Consider the following 25,543-nt stretch of genomic DNA (forward strand, 5'->3'; position numbering starts at 1 on the left):
CAAGTTTTTACATCCCTCTATCTATATATAAGGGCTTAAAGAAAGCAAGGAGGTAACATATTTAACTCTCTTACTTCAGCTATCTAAATTTGAATTTTAGTGCCCTTCTTCCTTTGTCCATAGACATCTTTCCACTCACTTTGGCAGGCACAGCCCTACCATGCAGAGAGGAGATTTTTGAACGACTCTGTCACAGGCTGAAAGCTTTCAGCTTTCCACAGCACGGTGCACATGAGCAAAAGGACTGTTCTCATGGGCAGATAATGAAATGTATTTGGGGGAAATCTGCATGGAAATGAATGCTGAATGGTTGCTTTATTTTAACTTGGTGTTTATAAAGATATCTAATGACTTTTAGCACTTTTTTTGTGTTAAATGTAAAAGAAGAAAAAACACAATTCTAGACCCAAAGAAGGGAATCAGCTTGTTTATGCCTATTATATTCCATTAAAGATGACACGTTTGCTTTATCTCAAAATCAGCTTCTGACAACATGATTTCAAAAGTAAAGTGCAACATGTTTGAACATGCAAGGAATAATATAAATGTTTTGTAGGAGTCTGGTTGTCCAATATTCACTAGTCATAGCTGCCCTTGACTGTTGCCCTGGTTTTTAATGAGATTTTTTAAAGCCTTCTACTTGCTTATAAGATGGAGTCAGTTCTTTAGTTACTGTACAATATTAAGGGTCAGTTTTTCACTTTCTCACACTCTGGAACATAAACAACCTTTCTTGTTTTTGTTCACTGTCCTTTGCTTACATATCTCTAGCCTGAAAATAATGTTGGTTGGCAGCTGGTCTGGCCAGTGGGGTGAAGGGGGGTAGTAACCCCAGAAGCCAATCCACTACCAGACCCACAAAATTATAAAATGAAAAGAAATAAACAGGCTGGGGTCCCTTTTCTGGGGAGCAGTTTTTCACTGCAGACCTCTGCCTCCGTGTTGTTGTTTTTGCGTTCCGGTCAACAATTGACAAGCAGTCTGACAGCAAAAGCTTCCTTATCACTAAAACAAACACACAACCCCACACCCAAAACCACAAGCTGAACATTTCTACCCAGCAACTTAGCAGGCTTTCTTGTGAAATTTGCATATCTCACATTTTGTGCCCCCTCTTTTGATGGTTGAATTTACTAGCAAAAGAAAAAAAATCCCTGGATGCATCAAATTTTTGCTGTGCCAGTCCAATGGATCATTCTGTCCTCGGGTTACAGCACATCATGAGAATGCAATTCAGGGGGTGACCCAGCCAAGAGGGGATAACAGGGACATGAACCACTGAATTACCACTCTTATGGAGCACAGAATCTACATTCTCAAAAAGGAACAACTGGTGTTTTTCAGGAGTTCCTTCCTCATAAAGATGCTCAACCTTTCCACATTTACAGCATATTTTCATGGAAGATTTATTCTGCTGAAAATTCTATTTTACACCTGGAACAAGAGAGACAAAAAAAAATTTCTACTACTCCAATACCTGTGTTCTTTAGTAGATAATTTGGAGGAAACTCACTATGGTTTCCCTTTAATAAGGTCCACCATGCTTACACAGAATACAGACGGACAGGAGACGCAAAAATATTGGATGGAAATTGGACATTCTTTACCTTTTCCTCTTGCTCTGAAATTTCCCAGCCACTGCATTCTGCTCCTCTACCCCACACACACACCACCTTCAGAGAGTAAGCACCCAGCCATTTTCAGAGGTTGCTTAGGAACTTTCTAAGTTATCATCATACACGTCAAAGGTATTTTAAGACACAGCTGAGTGTATCAGAATATGCAACAATGACAAAGCCAGGCTGCCTGGCATGTTTTGTTCATGCCGTACGAAAACCTACATAGGAAAAATTCCAGCAGTGCTGCCTCAGTAAAGGAACTTTATCAACAAACACCCCTCCAGAGACTGAGATAACCAGAGGACCAGACAATATCATCCAGTGAATACTGGAGCCCTTCATTTAGGCTCACCCAGTCCAAAACTCTCTGCTCAGAGAGCCAAACTCTCCCGCAATGACTTCTTTCAGGAGCTTTTGGGATTGTTTCTTCCTCCTGTAGCATCCCAGTTCCTCTGGTACTTTCTTTCTTTCCTTCCTTGCACCTCTCTGAGTTGGTAACAGGGCCAAGCTATAGTGTCCCTCAGGTAAAATCCAGTAAACACATTTTTAAAATGTACCAGCATCTCTGTAACATAACACATTCTTTTACACAGAAAAGGAAAGAGAGATGGAGGGGAATAAAAAAGCAGCAAGACTGGAATGCTGAATGGTTTCCCACGGTATTCCTTAATGCCAAGGGAGGAAAGCATTAAATAACTGGTGCAGGCGTGTTTCCCTTTGTTAACACACCCGACATCTGTGATTCTGCTGCTTGCTGAGATGTGGAATCCCTTCCAGTTGTCCCAGCAGCTCAGAGTCCTGACAGAGGGGGTGATGGAGAAAATAGCAAAGGAAGAGCAGCTGTGAGTTTTCAAGCATAGTTTCCATTTGTTCTGGATGCCCATAGCAAAAGCACCTTGATTTTTTGGCAGTAGCCAGCCTGAACATGTTTTCTTCAATTTGTTCCAGGATGTGACATGACATGTTAATGGAAGGCAGCACATCCACACACACCAGGCTGCCTGAGGCTGTCTAATCACCCTTGGTATCCATCAAGCAAAGTGCAAAAAATCTTTCAAACTTTTTCCAAGAATCTTTTTTTAATTGGACTCAAAATTTACTTGGTCACACTCTGAAAGCCTGTAGTTGAGCCTAAGGACTGGATTTCTGTGATGATGAGCTCTCATGAAGAGCTGCTAATGAAACAAGGGAAATGACCCCTTGGATCAGATGAAGGAACTGTTTCCCTCCGTGTCTCGCTGAAGTGGCCAACACAGAGGATGCTGTCAATCCTGTCAACAGGGTTTTGACATGAGTCAGCCAGCAATGTTTGCACGGGTCTGTCTGTAAAGGAATATTCTGCTCACCTGGGGTGTTTCTTTCTGATTTTGCACTTTGGGACTTACATGCATCCCACTGTATCGGACTTACTGTCTTCTTTTCAAATAGGTTGGCTTGCCATTATTGAGAGAGCTTTTTTATATTTGTCTGTCTGATTTGTCCTGCTGAAATTCTTCATTTCACAACATTCTTTTTTTAATTTTTTAAGAGAATCTTCTTTTTGAACTCACAACTATCCTGGCACCCCATGCTACCATAAGCTGCTGCACTGGTCTTTGCTCCCTGCTGTTCAGTGCAATCTGAGTCCATTTTTTGCCCATAGAATGAGTTCCACAGAGAATCAAAGTTGGTCAGGACAGATTTCTTTTGAACCTCAGATGGAATAGAAGGAACAGCATTTTAGTGTGTCTCTAATTACAGCCACCATGACAGTTCATATGTGTAGCAATAAAAATAACCATAAACCTACCTAATCATTAAAGTAAAGCAAACAACTCCTCTCTGTATCATCATACACAGGTACTGGAGTTGCTAATAAACCAGGAAGTGCACTGAGGCACTGGAGTAGCATCTTTCCTATCTCCACAGTTTCTTAAACAACTTTAGAGGCATATTTTTATTAAGTATATGAAAGGCAGATGATCTTAAACCTCAAAAAGAGTCTGTATAATAATTGTGTGCTCCTCTAATGCTCTCCAAAGACCTATTCAGAGTCCATTCTGAAAGACAATAATATATCAAGAACTTCTGCAAACTTCCTCCTAATGAACACATGCCAATTTGAGACCAAGAATTCTGGCCTCGGAGGACAAAATAACCACTGCACTTAGTCTCTGGGTGTTTTGCTACTTTATTTCAGAGTGATTCAAAATCTAATTAAATTTCTAAACTCTAATGAAATTACAGAAGAAAAATCATTTAGGATTATATTATATACAATTACTCACAGCTGAAAATTACAGTTAGCCTCTTTCACCAAGATAGGGTCTCCTGAGAAATCCTTGTTATTCATATAACGTATAAATCTGACATTACTCCCACTATTTACAGGTCGAAGGTAAAAGCAGAATTAATTAAACATATATATCCTGCCCAGAGGCTGGATGGTGAAGAATAGAGGTGAAGATGAATGAACAGATGGTGAAGAGCTTGAAACCACATTTCCCAATTTGGTGAAGAATTAGAATAAAGCTGTTACAAAGCAGGATTATATTAAGTCTGTCTTATTCTGGTCAGTGCCTTTCTGTGCTGGAGGTATGCTGTGAACAAGAACAGTAAAGCTTATGCAGTTTGCTGTGTGCAGTCACCTAGCCAAGCTTTCGTGGAAAAGTAGCAACAGAATAAAGCAAATAGCTTTAGAGATTTCATCCAAATACTCAGATGTTTGGTTCCTTCTCTGAAATACTGAAACTGCTCAAGACTGCTGATTTGGGCCAGCAGAAGCAACAGAAACCAACCAAAGCAAAATAAAACAGAACAATCCCCAAATGAAAAAAAAAAAAAGAAGCAACCACCAAAAACTAAAACAAAACAAGAGAGCTGATATTCCTATTATTACTTCTAAAAGAGGTTTGCAGGAACGTTGAAGCATGGGATAATTTGCAGATGAAACATGAGGTACAAAAACACAGGATGTTTTTTACAAGGATCCTGATCTTTCCCATTAAGCTGGCACAGAGATTTTTGTTTGGTCTGTTTTGGTGTTTCCAGCTCTGGTCCCATAGAGAACCAGGAGCAGAGAAAGAGCAAAAAATTAACTAAACACACACACACACACTACGGGTCAAACAGTAACAAACACTTTCTATGACATCTGCCACACTCAGTCAGCTGTACCAATGCTTCACACAGCAAAAGAGGCCAGGGACATGAAGACATTTTTCTTAGGTAGAAGTTACTGCCTGGGAACTGGCTTGCAATGGTTTAGCAGCCCTAGTGAGGGGCTTCTCTGCTCCTGAAAACGCTGATTATGAAAGGGAAATTTTCAAATAAGTGATCTGCTAAAAATATTATGATAGCATTCAAGCTGAGTTCATAAGAAAGCTAACAACACTGAAAGGGAATGCCTCAGGAAGTTCTTCTAAGACAGAAAATCCACTTGCTTATCCACGGATTTAGAAGATTTCAGTAGAAACAAATTCACTGTGGTAGGACGTTTTCAATATGTAAAAATAACTATTAATGTTTAAAGATCCCTTAGAGAGAAAAACAGCTGAACCAAGCTGACTGTTGGCTGTCTAGCTTCTCCACAAAACATTTTCAATTCTGTTTATATATTGAACTTAAACCCAAAAAAGGGAACTTCTGTTTGCAAATGTAACTACTCAGGATGTGACTGTAGTTTCTCAATAACCATGTGACCTGTTTTAGGTTTGTTTTTCAGACACTGCAGAAATTCATGAATACTTGGGTGAAACCGTTCTGTTCTCACAGCTTCATAATGACCTTACTAACAAGGTGGATATCAGCCCCAACAGCGTTTCTTCTCTTACGTAAGTGATCTAATTTGTTTTCTATTCTTTTTGACAGCTTTTATTCCTGAGCTTGGTGGGCTTATTTATTGCCCAGTTTAGTTGTATATATCTTGTGCAAAACTTTGTTTCTTGGAGAAAAAAACATTTGTTGAGACAGAGAGGTATTTTGCTGAGTTTTGTAGGTCACATTTCCTATTCTGGCTGCAAAGGGCTCAGGAAGACACCGCGAAGTTGAATGCCGGCAGCTTTGCAGATGAGCTGTGAACCTGCTGAGCACCTTGTCTAGCTTTTGTTTCCTTCTCCCTGCACAGGAAACAGTCCCTCAGTAGAGTTTGAGATAAAATTGACCCGAGTGCCTGCTGCCTGCAAGCCGCGTTTGGACTGCGGCTCTCCCCTACGGGACTCACGCTGCTGCTGATGCTCCCCGCTGGCCCAGAGCAGGGCTCTCACAACCCGCTGCTTGCTTCTGACCGCCACTTCGAGCAGGGGACAAGCGGGGCTCAGGGCCAGGCAGCCTCAGCAGGGTCGGATGAACACCGGCACAGTGCTGTCTAACGGGGAGGGGGAGCTGGCTGCAGTTCCAGGGCTTACTGCCGGCCCTGGACGTGCGCTAAGGGGGCAAGCACCACCCTCTGGTGGCAAAAGCCTCCGCTTTTACACTGCCCTGCTTCATGCGGACATTGGCAGAAAACCACTGTCCCCGCTTGGGGAATGCCACAGGGCAGTGTTCCCCAGCCCAGCCATGCAGGCCGGTGGTTGCAGCCTGCATCCCCGGGTATGCAGTGTTCCCCAGCCCAGCCATGCAGGCCGGTTGTTGCAGCCTGCATCCCCGGGTATGCAGTGTTCCCCAGCCCAGCGATTGCAGCCTGCATCCCCCGGGTGTGCAGTGTTCCCCAGCCCAGCCATGCAGGCCGGTGATTGCAGCCTGCATCCCCCGGGTATGCAGTGTTCCCCAGCCATGCAGGCCGGTTGTTGCAGCCTGCATCCCCCGGGTGTGCAGTGTTCCCCAGCCCAGCCATGCAGGCCGGTTGTTGCAGCCTGCATCCCCCGGGTGTGCAGTGTTCCCCAGCCCAGCCATGCAGGCCGGTTGTTGCAGCCTGCATCCCCCGGGTATGCAGTGTTCCCCAGCCCAGCCATGCAGGGCGGTTGTTGCAGCCTGCATCCCCCGGTATGCGCTCCCGCCTCACTCCTGCACAGCTGTCCCAGCTCTGCAGAGCTGCTCTGCCGCCGAGGCTCCCCGAGATTCGCTTCCTTTCCTATTTGCTGCCTCAGCTGTAATTGGCACTGAGCCCCTGGCTGCTGCAATGCCACAGGGCCAGCCATTATCTGTTGAAACGAGGAGAAATACGAGTTTTTGGAGGAAGGGAAAAAACGTCACGGGGAAGCAGGAGGTAACAAGCAAAGGGACTAGGACAAGTGCTGAGTACTTAAACAGATGAGGCACACATTGCTGTTTATCACTGCAGGTTGTGGCTGGGAACAGTTTACAATACTTAATCCGGTGGGGAAATGGAGCTCTTCCTGCTCCCTGATTTTATGCCCAAATTGCATTCTGCACCATTTTCCTGGCTGAGCTGACTCTGGGGAGGCACTGTGTGAGCAGGGCTGTGTCGCAGAGGGCACAGAGCGCGGCACAGCTCTGCTCTCTGCTCGGCTGGGCTCTGCGGAGGGCTGTCTCTGCCCAGAGTCCCGGAGCTCGCAGGATGCCGGTTCCCAGCCGGGGTGTTCATCTGCGGGCCCTCTCTCGCTCAGGGGCTGTGCCTTGCGGCGGGTCACCGCAGCGCAGCGGGCTGTGTTCGCAGCAGGAGCGTTCCCCCAGTGCCCGGCTCCGGCACAGCTCCCCCGGCGCCGCTCCCCCGCAGGATCCACAGCGGATTCCCCGTTCCTCGTTCTGCGCTGCCCCTGTCAGGCAGCGCCCATCCAGGCTGCAGTGTCACCTGCAGGCTGTGCCAGCAACACGCTCCCCGCGGTATTTCCCGGCGGCTGGGACGGCGGTCCAGTCCCTCAGCAGGTCCCGGTGCTGCCGGTGCTGCCCGCTTCCGCATGGCTGTGCCGGCTGCGCACCGTGCCCGGGCAGGGCGCACACACAGGACACAGGCACAGGGCACAGGGCAAAGGACACACGGCACAGGGCACAGGGCGCACACACGGCACACGGCACAGGGCACAGGGCACAGGGCACAGGGCACAGGGCACACGCACAGGGCACACACACACGGCACAGGGCACACGGCATAGGGCACAGGGCATAGGGCACAGGGCACATGGCACAGGACACAGGGCACACGCACAGGGCACAGGGCACACGGCACAGGGCACAGGGCACAGGGCACACGGCACAGGGCGCACGGCACAGGGCGCACACACGGCACAGGGCACACGGCACAGGGCGCAGGGCACACACACAGGGCACAGGGCACAGGGCACAGGGCACACACACGGCACACAGCACAGGGCACAGGGCACAGGGCACACGGCACAGGGCACACACACGGCACACGGCACAGGGCACAGGGCACAGGGCACAGGCACAGGGCACACGGCACAGGGCACACACACAGGGCACACGGCATAGGGCACAGGGCACACGGCACAGGGCACACACACACGGCACAGGGCACACGGCACAGGGCACACGGCACAGGGCACAGGGTGCACGGCACATGGCGCACGGCACAGGGCGCACACACGGCACAGGGCACACAGCACAGGGCACAGGGCGCACACACACGGCACAGGGCACACGGCACAGGGCGCACGGCACAGGGCACACACACAGGGCACAGGGCACAGGGCACACGGCACACAGCATAGGGTGCACAGCACCGCCGCTGCCCGCCAGGCTCCTCAAAAGGGAGCCACAGGTCACTCCAGCGTGGGGTTCGGATTAATCTGCCAGGGTCTTCCACATGGGAGCAAATACTCTGCAATTCCAGGTGTATTCAAGATGGGAGTGTTGGTCTAAAATCTCTACAGAGAGAATCAGAAATCCAGCACTGGGACCAGAGCACTGCAGAGTTTAAGGCATCCTTTCTAACCCCCTCCAAACGGGTGGGCTTTGTACATCCCCAATAGGTCTAAATTGCAGATAAGATCAAGATCAAACAGAAAAAAAGTGTATTTGAATTAGTTAATCCATCTATTTCCACCCAAGAAAAAACTGAAACAAATAGACTGCAGCTAACACTGTCTTTGAAAGCAAACGGTATTTAAGCAGCATCCAGTAAATGATATTAAACCTTAATTAAAAGCATATTGAAAATATGAATTGAAAATATTCGCTTTAGTCTTGTGGGTTTTCAGGAATTTCCCTCCCTTTTTAAAAAGAAACTAATAATTTAGTCTCTATATATTAAACTGACCTGCATGAAATATTCCATGTAAAATATTATTTCTGCCATAAAACACATAATCTGTCACTGGTTTAATTCCATTAGAAAGCATACATTAAGGTCTATGTATTATGATCATTAGGATAATAAAAGTAATACAATATTACTTTTATTATGCTTGAATTTAAAACATTCTTCATATGAGCACAAAGAATAATTAAGGGGATGAAAGAAAGGTGTTTTTTTTAAAATTTATAATGAAATAAAATCGCAGGCGAGAGCAAAGAGACTGGTTTTTAATATGGAAAAACAGAACCTATGCTTTTTATGTCTACTGTGTAGCCTTAGAGCTTTTTGTTCTCTTTAAATTTCCTTATCTTTATAACTTTGATTTTGGTCATTTAGTGTAAGCACAGATTCTCTACCCCTTACAACTCCTCTTCTGAGTGTCATGGAGGTTTTGGAGAGAAAATTTTTCTGCTTGTACAAAATAAGTTTCCAGACATTTTCATTATGAAGAAAAGTTTGGCAATAAAAAAGGACTTTCAGCCATGTATTATAGTTCCCAAAATATATTTGCTTTAAAACTCAAGATTTTGTTAAGCTTTTCTCCACATTTTTGAAGCTTTGTTTGTAATTTATTAAAATTTGGGAATAGAAATATGATTAAGACCAGGAAATAAAAACAAATCTGTTGCAAGCCACCCAATATATCAAATATTTTGACATAACCCTGGAAGCCCCAGGGCCCACACTCAGCTCAAGAGTTTTAGCAGTCTGAAAAACAGACAAAAGATTATTTCTGTAAAGATACAAAAATGCCTTGGTTTGGAATGTAAGGACTATGCTTCAAATTTAAAAGCAGTCATGTTTCTAGGGTTCATTTTACTGGACAACAAATGACAGCACGGGCCCCAAAACCTCAAGAAAATGAAATTATTTCTCCACAAAAAGTGGAGGAGAGGAGCTGAGACTTATGATGTTGGACACCTTAGTTGTAGGAAAACTGAGTGCATTTAAGACACTGAAATTCCACTTGGGTTTCAGCCAGACAACACTCCCTCCCAGTTCCCTGCTGTGATGGGGGATGCCAGTGAGAAGATGATGTTGTGTGCAAAGCAGCTGTGCCCACCAGGAGCCACATGCACTGTCACCCGTCCAAAGAGCAGTGACTTTGTGTCCTGCCTGGAACACGTGCAGGGGACAGGAGTTTAGCAGCACACAGGTCTGGAATGCAGGAGTCACAGCAGCCCTGAGAGCCTTCTCGTGGTCCAGCACCTCGTGCAGCTACACATCAGTGACATCATCTGGAGCTGCTGGAAAAGGCTTTGGTGCAAATATCCTTGCACTGATATTTGTGTGTACATTTTTAACAACTTCCTATAATAACCAAGCAACATGAAAACTAAATATGACCTCTCTTTTTTCTCATATTTTAAAATGTTGATTCTATTTTCTTCCTAAAGTATGTGGGAATTGTTTTCCTCAGAGCCACTCCATTCTGAGGGCCTGCCCACTAAGCATCAGGCACCATGGCTCAGTGGCTTTATGGAGAAGGAAAGAGCCAGGAGGTTCCTTTTAATGAACAGGGAACTTGGTGTGGAATTCTCTGGAAAGGTTTGCTTCCAGCCCACAAAATTTACTTGCAAGAGGGAAAAGAATCTTCTCTGCCAGCAATAAATCACATTCTGAAGACTGGAACTACAGGCAGGATTGGGATCCATGTTTTGTTGAAAGGGGTGTTGGGCTATGCCATATCCTTACTTGTTAGCATGTTTTATTAGCTTTAGTGCATCTGTAATATTTTCCTTGATTTATAGCAGCTTCTCTTGTGTAGAGCTCTCTGGCTTGCAGAGACAAAATCATGGAAACAGAGCTAAGGCAGCATAAAATTTTGGATTTGTATTTTCTCTTCTGGTCAAAACCTGGCACAGTGTGGCCACATTTCTAGGATGCCCTCATTAACTTGACTGATAAGATTTCACTACTTCAGGAAGCCTTGGATTTTATCTTGAGATTTATTAGACTCAACTTGGAAAAAGCCAAAAATGGCGTTCTGCTCAATGTCCTAACAGGCTAAAATATTTCCATTCCAGATATCTGGAGAGCAAAAGTACATGCTTCTGGAAACCCAGAGGAGGAAATCGGTGAGTTCATGGTGGGATTTGCACTTCCAGACAGGAAGTTAGAGGCAGAATAACAAAACTGAATGTCCTTAGATGACTTTGCATACTTTTCATGTGTAAAAGATAAGCATTGTGAGTTTGTAGTTGCCCAGTGCTGCAGAGTCCTGTCATGTGACTGACACTTTAAATTACGTGTATGTGGAGAGAGCATGGGACTCAGTTCCTGAGCACAGGCACCCTCCTGCCTGACATACAATCTTACATACACACAGTGATGCCAAACCACAACACAGAGTTTAAAATTCTCCTTCCTCCCAGCAAGGACTTACAGAGGCAGAACAGCTGGGCAAGGCAGGAGGCGAGGGACTGGGAGGTGGATATGTGAGTGTGCATATCTGGAAGCAGCAATAACAGTTTGGAAGGATGCAGATTGACAAAGGAGTGTGGATGGGGGATTTTCTTTTTGGGGTTAAAGGTAAAGCCCTGGCTCTAAAACTCAGCACAGACCTTCACACACCAAAAGCTGAAGTTGTTCATTATCATAAAACACCCTCGAGGCCTCAGCCACAGGTTCACATGGCTTCATGGTGTGCAGGGGTTTGAAAGAATAGACTCAGGAATAGACTCAGACTCCTCTCAGCTACCTACTCTAGCTCAGGTTTTTTTTGCCTTTTTTTTTTTTTTTTTTTTTTTTTTTTTACTATGCATTTAAACTTTGCTATATCTGAAACTCACATAATGTGTTATTATTTAAAGGTGTATACTCACTCAGCTGTTTTCAATATTTGCAGATTACACCTATGTTATTATAGGAGTTACTCTGGGAGCAGTTCTAGCAATCGGTTTTGTAGCAGTAATAATCTGCATGATCAAAGGCAAAGAGATTGACAGTGCCTGTGGAGGTAAGAAAAAAAATACTCCTGATCTCTTTTTCATAGATCTAGCTCTCCTCATCTTCTGATACAGCAGATCTGAGCTTCAGTGTTAGCAATCATGTATGTACAACAGCTCTGGTTTTCCTGTGAAGAACTAATCTAAAAGTGTCTGGATTGCTGGACAGCCTAGAACTGCAGATTCATATTTCACTATAACCAAGCCTACTCTTTAGCCTCAAAGTTGTTTCTCCTGATACCCTGGGGATATGCTACAACCAAACTCAAACCAGACAAAGTGTTAGCTGAGATACAGCTCTGAGAGAATTGTCACAAGGTATTCCAGCTGGAAGAATCAAGAAGGGCTTTAGGGAAGTTACATGACACAACTAATACCAAAGTGTTTTGCCTCAGAAGGGATGGCTGGATCTCTACCAGCTGTAACTATTTGCTCCTGGCTGCCTCCTCACAAATTCTGTGCAGGCCCATCACCTCTCTGTTCCTTGTTTCTCAACTAACCACATTTTCTTCTTCCCACTTTAGAGTCAGATGGCAAAATGGATAGAAGGTAAGAGTCACTGTATTTTTTGTTACGTACAACTTTTAATTTCTCTCTCTTGTTATGCATGATGCTTCTCACCCTTGAAGGATTGCACATAACACACATGGGAGGCCTCTAGGGGATCAGTGAGTCTGCATGGAAAAAGGCATTTTCTTCTAACAGCATTTCCACATTTCAGAAGTACACAAGAAAACCCAGCAGACTGAGATTCGTTTTAAAAAGAAAATCATTCAAACACTTGCAATGAAGCTTGGGGTTTTTTTGTTTGTTTGTGCTATGTATAATGACAGCAAACTGGGTAAATGGCTTAGCAAATCTCAGGTTACTGTGTCTGCATCTCAGTTCTGAAACCTCCCTTCACTCTGGGCTCTTACATGTCAGGATCAGGCAGTGATCATTCCTGCTGGAAGGGATGCCTCTTTGCCCATCACCCTCCTCCCCCTCACCAGAAACAGTAAGGCCATTTTAGGGTTTGAGCACCTGGCCAGTTCACCAGCAGGAGAGCAGTGCCAGCCTTCTCTGCATCTCCCCCAAGGCAATGGGGAAGGGATGTACTGGAGCAGAGACCTTGGACTGCAAGTTGTCTTTTGGGTCATGGTAACCTAGAGATGTAGACACTTTTTTGTGTCCCTTTGAGACATTTTATAAGTGACTAAAAAACCTCAAACATTAATTAATGAGCATTCTCATCAAGTGAAGACAACAGCTGTACTCGATGATCTCAAAAATGGCTTTTGGCCTCCCTCAGAGAGCTGGATAGAAGAATGTCCCCACCACAGCCATTCATCATCAAGTGAGCACAGCATATGTAAACACTGAATTAAAGACCAAAGCAAGGACACCCTTTGCAGCCTGACAGAGAAGGGCCCCAGTCCTGAAGCACGTGTTGTTTTCCAAGGGAGGCACTCCTTCAGTGGTAGCTGGCACAATATATTTCCTTTCTAGTAACACACCATTCTCTGGCAATTTCTGTGCATTAACCTCAAATAGATTAGGACTGTGATAAGTGAGAAGAACAAACATAGAATACCTTTAAGCTTTATGGTGCTTTCAGGACAATATAGACACAACAATGAATGGGAAAGTCATGAGAAAGAGCTAAGCTAGAACAGAAAAGCCAGAGCCCAGAGTCAAGAGAAAAGAGAATAAAGTGATGAGAGGGACAAAGACAAAAAGAAACACAGAAGGTAGTGGTAGATTTACTGCCTGGGTGAAATGCAGACAGGATGATCTATGAACTGTTCCACACTGGACTTCTCTAGCTCTCTTTGCTGTTTATTATGTGTCATATTTTCCTTCAGAGACAGTCTGAACATTTATTACATCATCCTCTGATCTTTCTAGGGGAAGTGATTGACTTCGTGGTGGCAGCAAAATTTAATGTCTTTAATGGTGACCTTATACTGACCTCTTTGATGTTTCCTTATCCCAGTCCACAGGCATTTGCTAAAAGGTAGAGTGAAATTTCCATATTCATGACAAAATTCTCGTCTTAAGGCTGGAAGTGTGACACAATATGCAAATATTTTGCTTTGAGCCAATTACACTGACCAGTGAGAGAAACTCTAATTCCACAGTGTTTTGAGGCAAAACATTTATGTTAAATGTTAAAGATGACACTTTTATGGCACTGTAACTTCTTCATCAGTGTACTTTTCAATTCTGCTGTGGTAATTTACTAGCAAATCTTTGTTCTCATTCACTTCAGGGCATCTATGTATGACTCTCTGGTAGGTCACTAAGGGATTCTATAATGCTGGTAATAATCTGTGGAAACAGTATAGCCTTCTACTGATTTTGAGGAAACCTCGGGCAGTAAAAATACTACCAGAGCCATAGAAACATTTAAAAATGCCCCTAATAAACTAATCTTCAGCAGGATTTATTCAAGTCACAAGAGAGACATTTGATAACTAGGTCTAAGTTGATTTTACCTACTTCCCTCGGGAATTCTAATTCATGGAATTTTTAGACCAGTGGCTAGTCCTAGAAAACCCTCTGATAAAGTGAAGTCTATTATCTGATTTGTTCCAACCAACCATATATCCATCCTGAATCCCTTGGGGAAAAGCAACTTGAAACCTTCAGTGTTAAGAGACACCATCCTCTTAGAACTGGCAAATCTTCTGCAAACAGCCTCATTTTCTGCTTGACCAGGGATGACTATTAATGCTTGTTCAGGAAAAAGATACTTAATCCGATTGATAAAACACTCAACCAAACTCACCTTCAGCCAAATTTTGTTTTAAATTCTACATCATTATTCCTACAAATGCCACCAGCCACTCACTATTTCCCTAGCTGGGAATTACTCTGAGTGGGCACCACCCAGCACTGCACTTTCATAGCCAATGGAGTTGCTCAGCCTCGTAGGTCTTGATGCAGATAATCATCCTCTGTGTCAGAACCCCAATTAGCTGGTACTGAACCTAACTGACCCCTTCCAAGAACAGATTCTCACTGAAATCAGGAAATATTCAGATGCATTCAGATTGATAATTTCCAAAATACTCAAAACACAAGTGTTTTGATACCCATGTGACACTGTCAGCTCATTGTGAAATAATTAACAGAATTTACCACTTTATTTAGTCAGGTACATAACATTAAGATTTAAACAATCAATTCACAATGGGTTGCCCTTAAACTCAATGGGATATTTACTAACACTTGAGAAGAAAAATGCTTGAGGCAAGATTCTGTCAGCCAACAAAACAGCAATTTATATGTCAACTGACAATTATTTAATGTCTTCTTTTTTAATTAATAGCTCATGTCAGTATCAAATGCCATCTTGGTGTAAGCTTGGTAAATTATAATGCCTAAAAATTTCATGCAAGTTTAATGTATTCATAAAAATGTCTGGGCACATTTAATGCTGGCAATATTTTGAATTAACTACAGTGCACGTCAGCCAGATTTATTTTGACAGGAGAAAAAGAAAGAGACATACAGAGACAAGGAGAAGGGTGGAGAGACAGAAAATGTTTACTAAAAAGGAAAAGGTACATATTTTAAACCTGCCGCAAATGAACCTGTTGTCAACACATCCTGGGCAACAGCACACACAAAATTCCCCATGCCACTCACTGGATTCTGCAGGATTCCATGTAAATCATTCAGGACTCCATGTAAATCATTCAGCAGAAAATCAGGCTTTAAATGCAATACACAAGTTCTTCTCATTTTTTATGGAAGAGAGGAAGAGCTTGGGAGGTGCTTGCAAAGTGCATTGGTGATTTTCTTTTCCTACCCAAAGCCTCATCTAAATATTCTCTTATATTTTTCCCTCCTGACCTCCAAGGGACCAATTTCTCTCTCCTTTGCTAGACTGTGCTGGAGAAACACAAGGTACTTTTGAGAACTGTAGCATTCTTTAGGTGAATGGAAGAGTTCTTGGAATGTAACTACACCTTGAAAGCCTCTAATATGTTCTAAAAATCTCTAAAACCAGTGTCATGCGTTGCATAGGAGGTGAAATCATCCACTTTGAAAATATAAACATCATAGATGGTTGGCATGGAAAAGACTAGATTTGGGCAATCGTATGCAGGTTTCAATGTTGAGCTGCAGCTTCTTCCAACTTTCGGAACTGGGCAGCCTAAACATCTGAACCAAGAGTCTTTTTCCTAGCACTTTGTCATGTTCAGGACTGTAGCCTGATAGGCAGGGATAGGGAACAAGATCTGATCTAAAAATATCACATCCTTGGAACAGGTTTAAAGTCAGATAGAAAAACAAACATCTTGCTTTGGAGATGAGAAGAGTTCTTTCTGATCCAAATATTCCAACTTGGTCTATAACACTGTGAATTGCAGAATGCATCATTTAACAAACAGGAAGCCAAAAACAAAGACATGAGTCCCATCACCTGCAAATGAGAGACACTGTCTGTCAGTCACCAGAGTCTGAGCCTACAAATAAACTTGAGATTTAGTTTTGATGTTAGAGTGGGTACTTGAGAAAGCCACATGTGGGAGTCCTTTGCAAAACAGTCCCAAAATTTACAAACCAAAATCCATAAGTAAATACAAACTGAAAAAAAAAGAGAGACTTTGGCCTTGTCTGAGAGTGTCATTGGAAGAGTGGTGCACAAGGGAAAAGGGTCGGTATGGAGAGCACAGGTTTCCCAGGATGCTGGGCACTGAAATGCATTGCAGCTATTCACAGGTGACATTGAAAGTTCAGCCCACAGCTGACAGCAAGTTGTCTGCATCTATCTTTACTCTCCCAAAACAAGCCTATTTTTTCTTTTCCTCTCCCAGGAATATTCCATTTAAACTATGCAGTTTCATCTTCTTGGATCTATAGCAGACCAGTCATGTAGATTCTGCAGAATCTTTGACATCTCTGTATGGATGGATTCTCTCAACATCACTAATACCCTAAGCAGTTCTTGTCACTTTTACTTTCCCCAGCAGACCTTCTCAAGGTCTTTCATTCTGACAAGGAGGATATTCTGCATACAATTCAATTATCATGTCAACAAAGTTTTCAGAAGCTGTTAGTGTTTTACGTACAAGGAAAAACAGAGTGAGCAATGACACTTAACCTCTTCAATGATCCAAACAGGCCTTGCAAAATCAGTCACAAATTATTCCAGTGAAGTCTATTTTGACTACAGAGCCTCTCTTCTTATTGCTGCCATGGCCCAAGACCGCTAGAGAAGAACTAGGAGAATGGGAGTGGAAGACAAACTTGGAGGGCTCCAGCCCTCTTAGGCAGGAGTGCATTTGCACTTCTCTGAGTAGATACCACCTGCACAAGACAAGTGTGGCCCTGCTGACACACCAGAACAGGGCCAATTCCTTGCTCAGCACTGTAGGGGATTAGTGGGTGGCTGATAGGCTGCAGGCTGTATCCATTCACTGCTTTAGGTTTCCTCAGCATGCATCCTGGGAATTGAGCTTAATGGAAAATGCTTAAAGCTCCACAAATGCCATAATAATGCATGCTATTGCAAATAAATTTAAGTACGAGTAGAGATGATCTAAACAACTCCATGTGTGTGCAAATGTTAAAAAATGGGCAAATCATCTCAGCAGAAATGGCTGTCTCAACTCCCAGTACATATACATTTGCGTAAACAAAATGTCAATACCCATTCTGTGTTGAGTCACCAGTGACCAGAGTAATAAACTGGTTTTTCTTCCTACTTCTGTCACTGCCCTGTCTAGCTGAACTTGTTCTTCTGAACAACCTTGGACAAATCACTTGCTCAGGTTACCCCTTCCATAAAATGAAATTAATCTTTTTATCACACACTTCAAAATCAAGGGCATTAAGCTTTGCACTATGCTGAGGACAGCAGGCTTTAAAAAGCAGCAGTATGACACTCTGTAGGCTCTCAGCTCCCTTAGCACCATTCCTGGATCGTGGGAATACAGACACACACAGCCCCTGAAAGACAGTTTTATATATGTATATATATATATACTACACACATACGTATGGCACAAACTGCTGGGGTGAGATTAATTCATTAAACCCGTTTCCAGGATACAGCATACCTCACTGATGCCAGCTACCAGCCTGATGGGCAGAGCCACACTTCTGGCTATTTTTTGCTCCTCTCTGGCCACCCTCCACATTCCCTGGGAGGGTACCTCACCCAGGGTGCCTCCTCTTGGGTCTGGGGACTGTCTTTGTGGCTGACCCTTTCACAGCTGCCAAACAGGGAAGAATCCTTACTCCTTCCTACCCCTCTGCACACCTGTTTGAGGCTAGTCTTGAATAGCTCTGAATAATTTGATTGTAAGAGTTGGTGCCAAACCTGCTGAGTCAGGAGAATGCTTTCCTGACTATTCAGACACCTGTCAGAGGCAATTCCTTCCACAGCCATCGTGGTCGCTGCTGGCAAACTTGCTGGTGCAAATGATTCCAGCACTAAACGAGTAATTCTACCCTTCCCTAGAGCTCCAAGTCTGGATACAAAAAAAAAAAAAGAGAAATGTTTCTGGAAGAGAACCCTCTTCACCCCTGTCAACAGGCACCCAGGGTAACTCAAATATTAGATGCCTCTGAGCAAAGAGCCTCCTGCTCCCTGGCAGCACCAGTCTGCCAAACAAACTGAGTAGCTTTGTGTTGCCTAGGGCTTGTCAGAGAAGTGACAACATGGGATTAGCTAGGAATGAAAGCTGCTATGATAGCCAAAGGACAGCTTAAAACCAACACAAACCAAGGCCTCTTGATGCAGGAGACACAGGAGTGCCACAGGTGTTAGTCAGACAAGAACAGCATCGAATTAGAGCTCCTACATATTCCAAATCACAGGGTTTCGTGTATCACGTTTAATTTCTGCACACTAAACTTATGAAAAAGGAATCATTGATTTCAGATCCCAGGAGCTTTTGTCAGTGACATCTCAGAAAATAAGATTATTTACAGATCCTTTTTTAAGACCATGTGTACCGTCTATTGATCATTTTATTTCAGTTCCCTGATCTCTTACTGTCCAAGAGTTCTGCCTTGAATAACCTGTACTAAGTATCAGCACTGCTGTTTGTTTTTCTCCTGATTGCTGCTTACAATCATCCACACTCCATATTCCATGTTTACTTTACAGTCTGGTGTCAGAGAACAAAATAGCAAACTGAAAGAAATCAGTGAGTACCAAAAGTGATGCTGACTCTAGGCTGCAAATGCTTGGGGATCCATGGTGTACTTCTCAGCAAATCACAGAAAACTATGGCCTTAAAGGCTTTCTATACAGATTTAAATGGAGTTTAAAGACACTTTGCAGAGGCTCACAGAGTCAATGGAAAATTTCTAGGTCTTCTAAAGGAAAAACACAGAAACCCACTGCCTGAAAAGTAATTAAGTTTTTGTGTTTTTCTGTGTGTGCATTAAAACAACACCTGGCCCAGTCCCAAGTCTTATTTACTACACAGACATTGAAATGCTTGTGCTGGCACAGAAGTCCTAAGTGATTGCCTAAGTGGTCCAATCCCAAGTAACTCAATTGTCTGTATGTAGAAAGAGAAAAGAAGAATCTGGTTGGGAGGCCAGTGCTCTTCTCCATGTAGTCCAATGCACCCAGTGAGTCACCCCAAGACAGTGTCTGTCTTGCTGATGCTCTCAGACAATCTCCCCATTGTTGACAATGACAGTTTCTGCAAGAGAGGACAGTCCAGCCTTCCCTGGCACCTCAGCTGTAATATTTTACCACTATCCTTGTGCCAGATGTCCTTGAACAACCTGATAACTCTGAAGATTATTTTTCTGTTCTACCACATTGATTTTTAGCAGGGCCAGGTCCCTGAGGCCGTAGAGAAGGGTGACTGCCTGAGCAGAACACAGAGCTGTGCTGGGAAGGGGTGAAGTGAAGCAGGCCATTCTCTAGAGATGACAGAGCAGGCACTGCTAGCTTACAGAGCTGTGCTGGCTCACCCCAGCCCCAAACCAGAGAACAAAATAAGGGAGGAAAAGGAGCAGAACAGAAAAAATGCCTCTGATTCCAGCCCATCTGTGTCTCACCATGTGGTCTCCCATGGACTGTATGCCCAGGTCAGACTGCAAAGACAAGAATCAGAATCTTAGAGACACTAACAGGGCAGGGAATTTCACATGAACAGGAAATTATGGCAGAGCATTCTAAAAGACACGAGTGACAAAATTTCTCTCAGAGAAGGAAAAAACGGCTGAGGCAAATTATGTGAATTATTGTCCCTGCCCACCAAACTTCCTGTGACATCTTTCTTTAGCAAAGGCACCAGAAAATGCTTAAGTACTATTGGGGGAATGGGACTGCAACGAAGTTCATTTCCCTGTGAAGTTGTGAGATTTAATATAGACAAGTCGAGGGCTGCAAGACAAGATCGTGTTCCCAAGCACTGACACTAGATGGAGCAAAATGGAATAAGATTTAGATTTAGAGCAGTGAAGAAAAGATAAAACGGTTCCTGCATTTCCACAACTCTGATGTGTTACTCATTTGAATTCTCATCTTTGATTATGGCTCTGAAAGTCACAATTAATAGCTCACTCTCTCCACTTTGCAGGTCAAACACGGGATCAAGCCAAAACAGGTACGTTCTGGGGGAAGGGGGGTGCTGGTGGCACAGGGAGGTGGAGTGGCAGTGCTGGGCAGACCCAAAGCTGTTGAGGCACATCCACTAGGGAAAGGTCACACAGCAGTAATGGCTGTGGGCCCTCTGCTCGGGCTGTGGCAGGAATTTACCCGTGCAGGTTCACCTGGAGCAGCCTGGAGTGAGCCCCAGCACCCCGCAGCGCTGCCCTGCGCCCTGCCCGCACAGGGGCACGCCAAGAGAAACTCCTGCGAAGATGCAGCCACAGCAGGGATCCAGGAGCTGCTCCCAGCTCTGGGGAGAGGCAATACTGGGAAACACCCTAAAGGACAACAGCCCAGTGTCTGCAGTACAGGGAGCACTGGGGTGCTACCCACAAATGCATGGCTTGCTGCTAGAGGATTCCCACCCGGCAGTGACAAGGGCACCTGGAAGTCACCACAACAGCCACAGGCATGCATTCGTTCTGTTAATTCACTAACAAAAACAGATGGCTCCAAAGGTACAAAGAAACATCCAGTAGAAGAAAAGTTAAGTGAAAGGAACTTCAGGAATGTAACTCCAGCATCTTCATTTATAATTTTCTAGAATTCCTGTGATTTTTATCTGGGTATCTCCCAGCTCAGCTTTCGCAATGATGTTTTACCTGGGACAATCCAGGTGAAACCAAAGCCAGAGAGTTATTGTTAACCTGCGATTTTTCTTTCTTTTCACAGATGACAGCAATGCAATAAGAAACCAAAGTACAAGAGATCAATAACCCTTTTGCAATCAACAGTTACCTGCTCTGAGGATCAATAGAAGTCTCTTGTGCACAGGCAGGAATCTTACCAATGCCAATCCTTTTCTTTGTTCTTTAGCTGAAAGGCTGATTGATTGTTTACAGGAAGACCTTATAGTGCAGCTAACTTCAATCACCTGCACCCATAGTCCCCTCAGCATATATATATGAAGGAAATGTATGAGGAAAATAAAATAGATGAGCTCAGTTCACCAATAGAACCTCTTTATTCTGTGATAATTATATGATTGATTTCTAAAGTCAGTGAAATACCAGGTAATCAGAAAGGTGGCAATACAATTCAGCAGCAGAATTCATGGTCACACCCATATTTCAAGATAAATAAATAATGATTTCAGCAACTTGGAAAATAATTCATTTGAGGTTAAAATAAAACAAGGTTTCTCTTTTATTTCAGGGAATATATGTTTTGTGTTAGTAAGAAAACATTTCATTAATTTAAAATTTTATTGTTTTTAGATCTAGAACTGATGTCTTTTCTAGGTGGTAGTGATGATTTCAACCATTAAAATTAATTATGGCCATTTAAAATTCAAAATGCCTTTTAGAAATAATGGTTTTTCATGTTCTGTTGACACTTTATGTCAAAACTGTACAAACAAGCTAATCTGTTATTTCCAGAATTTCCCTATCCTTATTTTTTTAGTATAAAACTAAGTTCAGTCAGAATTTGTGAATAATTTGAGTTTCCCAGCATGTTCATTCTTGGTCTAGCGTTATATGTACTAGTGGACTTGAAGTCATCAAAATTGCTTTGCCTGGCTCCAATTACAAGCTTCTTACAGTGGGAGTGATGAGAAAAAAAAAATAGAGCTTTGTTTCAAAACATTTAGAGTAGTTTAAATAATTTAAAATAATTTAAACCCAAGTTATTCTGTAAACACTTTCCAAATTTTACTAAAGCTTTGAGTCGGTGGCTTTGGTCTCAGTTCACAAATTAATGCTGTAGATTCTATTCTGTTTAATCCTCTTCTTTCATGAATGCTGTATATAACATTCTGTTATCACAAGGTGCAAGAAAACAGAAAGATTTTTGTATTTCAAGCCAGGCTTTTCTTTCAACCTGTGAACACAGGGCAGCCAATGTCAGCTGTGGGAGCTTTGGGAACTCTTAGCCAGCATCCTCTGCTATTCCTACAGCTTCTCTCAGGAAACCCAGCAGAACTTCAAGCCTTGGGTGCCTCAGGTAGCTGGAATGCCCAGCTTAATTAAGTAATATCCTGATATTTCACAGGCAGAGCTTTATGTTGCAGCATTACAGGACGACTCCAGGATGTTACACTGTTTTATTCTATCTTACCATTATCCAGATCCAAAGACCACAACCTGTAAATAAATAGGATCTTCATAACCTTTTAGCTCAAGCCAATGTCTATAGACATATGGGTTTTTTTAGATCTCTCACCTTACATACATTCTTAAAGTTCACTTTTATACCTGTTTCTGCTCTCAGAGTGGCAGATCATAATAAATAAAGTTCTTTCCAGCTTTCCACTAATATAAGAGATTTAATCCAACCTAAAAAAAAAAAAAAAAAGGAAATAGTAAGACTGAATTACAACCTAGAAATTCTGGGTGTTATTAAGAAATATTGCTCATAAAAATCATGGAGACCAGGTCTTCCCATCCAGTAATCAGCTTTCAGATCAGGCAGAGGCTGATATGATGGGTCAGGGACTTAGAGGAAACATGCTGTTAGAGCATAAGAGCAGATAAATCAGGATTTTGTTTTTATAAAGAATAAGCTACTGTACCACTTGTAACTGTAACTAAAGTGATTTCAGTATGGGTGGTTTTTGACTTCCACAAAGCAGGTCATTTGTCAAATGTGCAAAGGAAACTGGATAGCAGTTTTCCCACATATTTTGAACAACAAAATGTAAAATTTATTTTGAGAGAAGAATGATATCTTGGAATACTTTCCCTGTTTTCCTAGGGGTCTGTTACCCACTTCAGTCACACTGCAGTTCATTAGCAGCATTTGCTAACAGATAAACTAAAGCAGTAATGTGATACTTGTAAGTAATTGTGTGTACATGTGTAAGTGAATAAAGCATCTTGTAAGGTATCTGTTAACTGATTTGCTTCCTGTAGTATCATTTTAATTAAGACTTGGAACAGAAGTGAGAGCATGTGGTCAGGGAGGGAAGCTATCACCTTCCCTTATTTGTGTGAAAAAATGTTTCAGTACACATCATTTCAGTACACTATGGGAAATAAAGATGAAAATAAACAAGAAATGCTAAGTTACAAGCAGTAAGGAGAAAGGCCTGGAGAATTAAAGTTGGTAATCTTGATCAGGCAACTGTGCTGGAGTGGTGAATAGGTTATGATTTCTCAAAATCTTTTGGTGTGTGCCTTGGCTCCCTGGGAATGGGGGCTCGTGAGCAATATTGAGACAAGACAGCTGGGCACAAGGGACCCTCAGAGCTACTGCTGCTGTCACTGAGAGGTTTGGGCACATTCACACAGGGCTGCAGTCTTTTGCCACCTCAGGGAGTTGCTGTTTTGCCCATTCCTACAAACAGCTTTACCAGCACCACTTGGAGCATCAGCAGCTCCTAAATTCAGGCCAAGCTGCACAGCAGTGCTTGGAAATAACCAGTGAAGGAAAACTAGCTGAAAGGAACATTTGGGAGGCATTCAGTCAAAAGACTGAACAACAGACACTGTTAGCTGCACGAATTTTTGATCAAGGATTCACCCAGGCAGTCAACATCCAGCACAACAGGCACCTATCTGCACTTGCCAGTTTGCCTGTCCATGCCAAGCACCCCGGGCTCTCCCTGAGCTCAGGGCATTCCCCTGAATGGATAACAGTGGGAAGCTCTGCAGAGTCAGGCTTTGGACACACGCCCCAGCACGTCATGCTGGACCTCAGTCCCCTCACAGCAGATGCCCAGCAGCACAGTGGTGCTGGTGAATGGAGTTCTTCACAAGGGCAGAGAGCTGCAGGCACAAGAAGTGAGCTAAGAGGTGCAGGCACAGCGTGAAATTCTGAAGAGATAACGACACAGCATTGGCTTTAATTACAATGCAAGTGCCACAGCAACAGTGAGATCATTCAAGTCAATTCCTTCTGTCAGCTGCATCAGTGCAAATCAAAACTAACTGCAGGAGTCACACAGCTTGGTGCAGCCCTTGTTCACTTGATAATAAATCAGGCAAAAATCCACTGGACTCAGCACAGCTGCATGGGTAATAAAAAGTGCCTGTGGGTGGAGTCCTGGAAATCAGACCCCAGTGATATAAATCCACTGTGAGCAGTATGAGGAAGAGGAGAGTCTGATTCAGCTCCTCCCAAACAGAAAGGATGGCAAATGTCAATTGTCAAAATATTTGCAATATGAATTTTTCTTGGCTTCTCTCATGCTTGTAAAGGAAAACTCAGATAATTTTATTCAGAAGTATTTTTTCTGTTTCTAACAACTGCACTTAATCAAATCAAAAGGATTATTAAAATTCTTTTACTCACCAAGCAAATATGGGAAAACACAAGCAAAGAAAGTACCTAACTAGAACACTTGATAAAGAAAGATGTTTATACTATACAAATAAGACCTATAGAGGCTTCAAACTTCTGAAAATTTCTCTCGTTACACACAGGGAATATTACAATAGTCAGCCTTGGTCTGACATAGGTCCATCTTCTCTGATAGCCTCTTCACCACAGCAAACATCTAGATGAAGCCTAGGAACATTGCATGCGTCAATGCCCTTCAAAAGATCTTATTACCCTATAGGAAACTTCTTCCCAGTGTCAGTAATCCAGAAATGTTGAATTTATGGTTTTGTGGTATATTTTGCTTCCATTGTATATTTTTCTTCCATTCCAAGTGGCTAATTCCATAGATACTATATAGTTACACATAAAAAATCACGGAGGCCTTTTCCCTCTCTATCACTAAATCAGTGAATTCGTACAAATTTTCATGCTAGCACATCATGAAATCAATTCACATAGTCCTAAGAAGACATGTTCACTCTTAACCCAGAGGGGAAGTGAGACATGGAGCAGCCTAAGCGCTGCAGCAAGGGCCAGTGCAGGATTAGCAGAGCAAAGAATACAGACAAAGTTTTCCAAGCTCAACATGGGTGAGCTACCTAGTAGACCATCATTCTTCTCCACTACTGCCTGCAACAAAAATGCTGCTTTTGGAATGGTTAGGTGTTCAGCATTTCACCTTCTTGAATATAAATGGTTTCAATTCAGTATTTCTGGCTTTAATTCCTAGACAAACCTCAGCTCTCACTGACAGCTGCACCAAAGGGAGCCTCAGCAAAGTCAGTGGCATTGCACTGGGCTTGAGCATGGTGTGAGCTAATAACAAGCCCAAAGGCATCATAAGCAAAGTGGCACAGTACACACATTCTGTCTTCTGCATTCACACAAAAAGTATGTCTTGTGT

General features: G+C 43.1%; 1 protein-coding gene across 2 annotated transcripts; it reads left to right on the forward strand.

The window, feature by feature from the left end:
• The first annotated feature begins 5,315 nt into the window (after window positions 1-5,315).
• On the forward strand, window positions 5,316-24,026 carry TMEM273 (transmembrane protein 273). 2 transcript variants are annotated; one of them, XM_063405696.1, is made up of 6 exons: window positions 5,316-5,431; window positions 10,842-10,892; window positions 11,663-11,773; window positions 12,287-12,311; window positions 20,306-20,332; window positions 21,049-24,012. In XM_063405696.1, the coding sequence occupies exons 1-6, from the start codon at window positions 5,338-5,340 to the stop codon at window positions 21,050-21,052; spliced, it is 312 nt and encodes a 103-aa protein (XP_063261766.1). In that variant the 5' UTR covers window positions 5,316-5,337; the 3' UTR covers window positions 21,053-24,012. The 2 variants fall into 2 exon arrangements, with proteins under 2 accessions (XP_063261766.1, XP_063261765.1); XM_063405695.1 differs by lacking the exon at window positions 12,287-12,311 and having other exon boundaries at window positions 21,049-24,026.
• Window positions 24,027-25,543: the final 1,517 nt, after the last annotated feature.

The sequence above is a fragment of the Prinia subflava genome, chromosome 9 (assembly GCF_021018805.1).
Source record: "Prinia subflava isolate CZ2003 ecotype Zambia chromosome 9, Cam_Psub_1.2, whole genome shotgun sequence".
Lineage (NCBI taxonomy): Eukaryota > Metazoa > Chordata > Aves > Passeriformes > Cisticolidae > Prinia > Prinia subflava.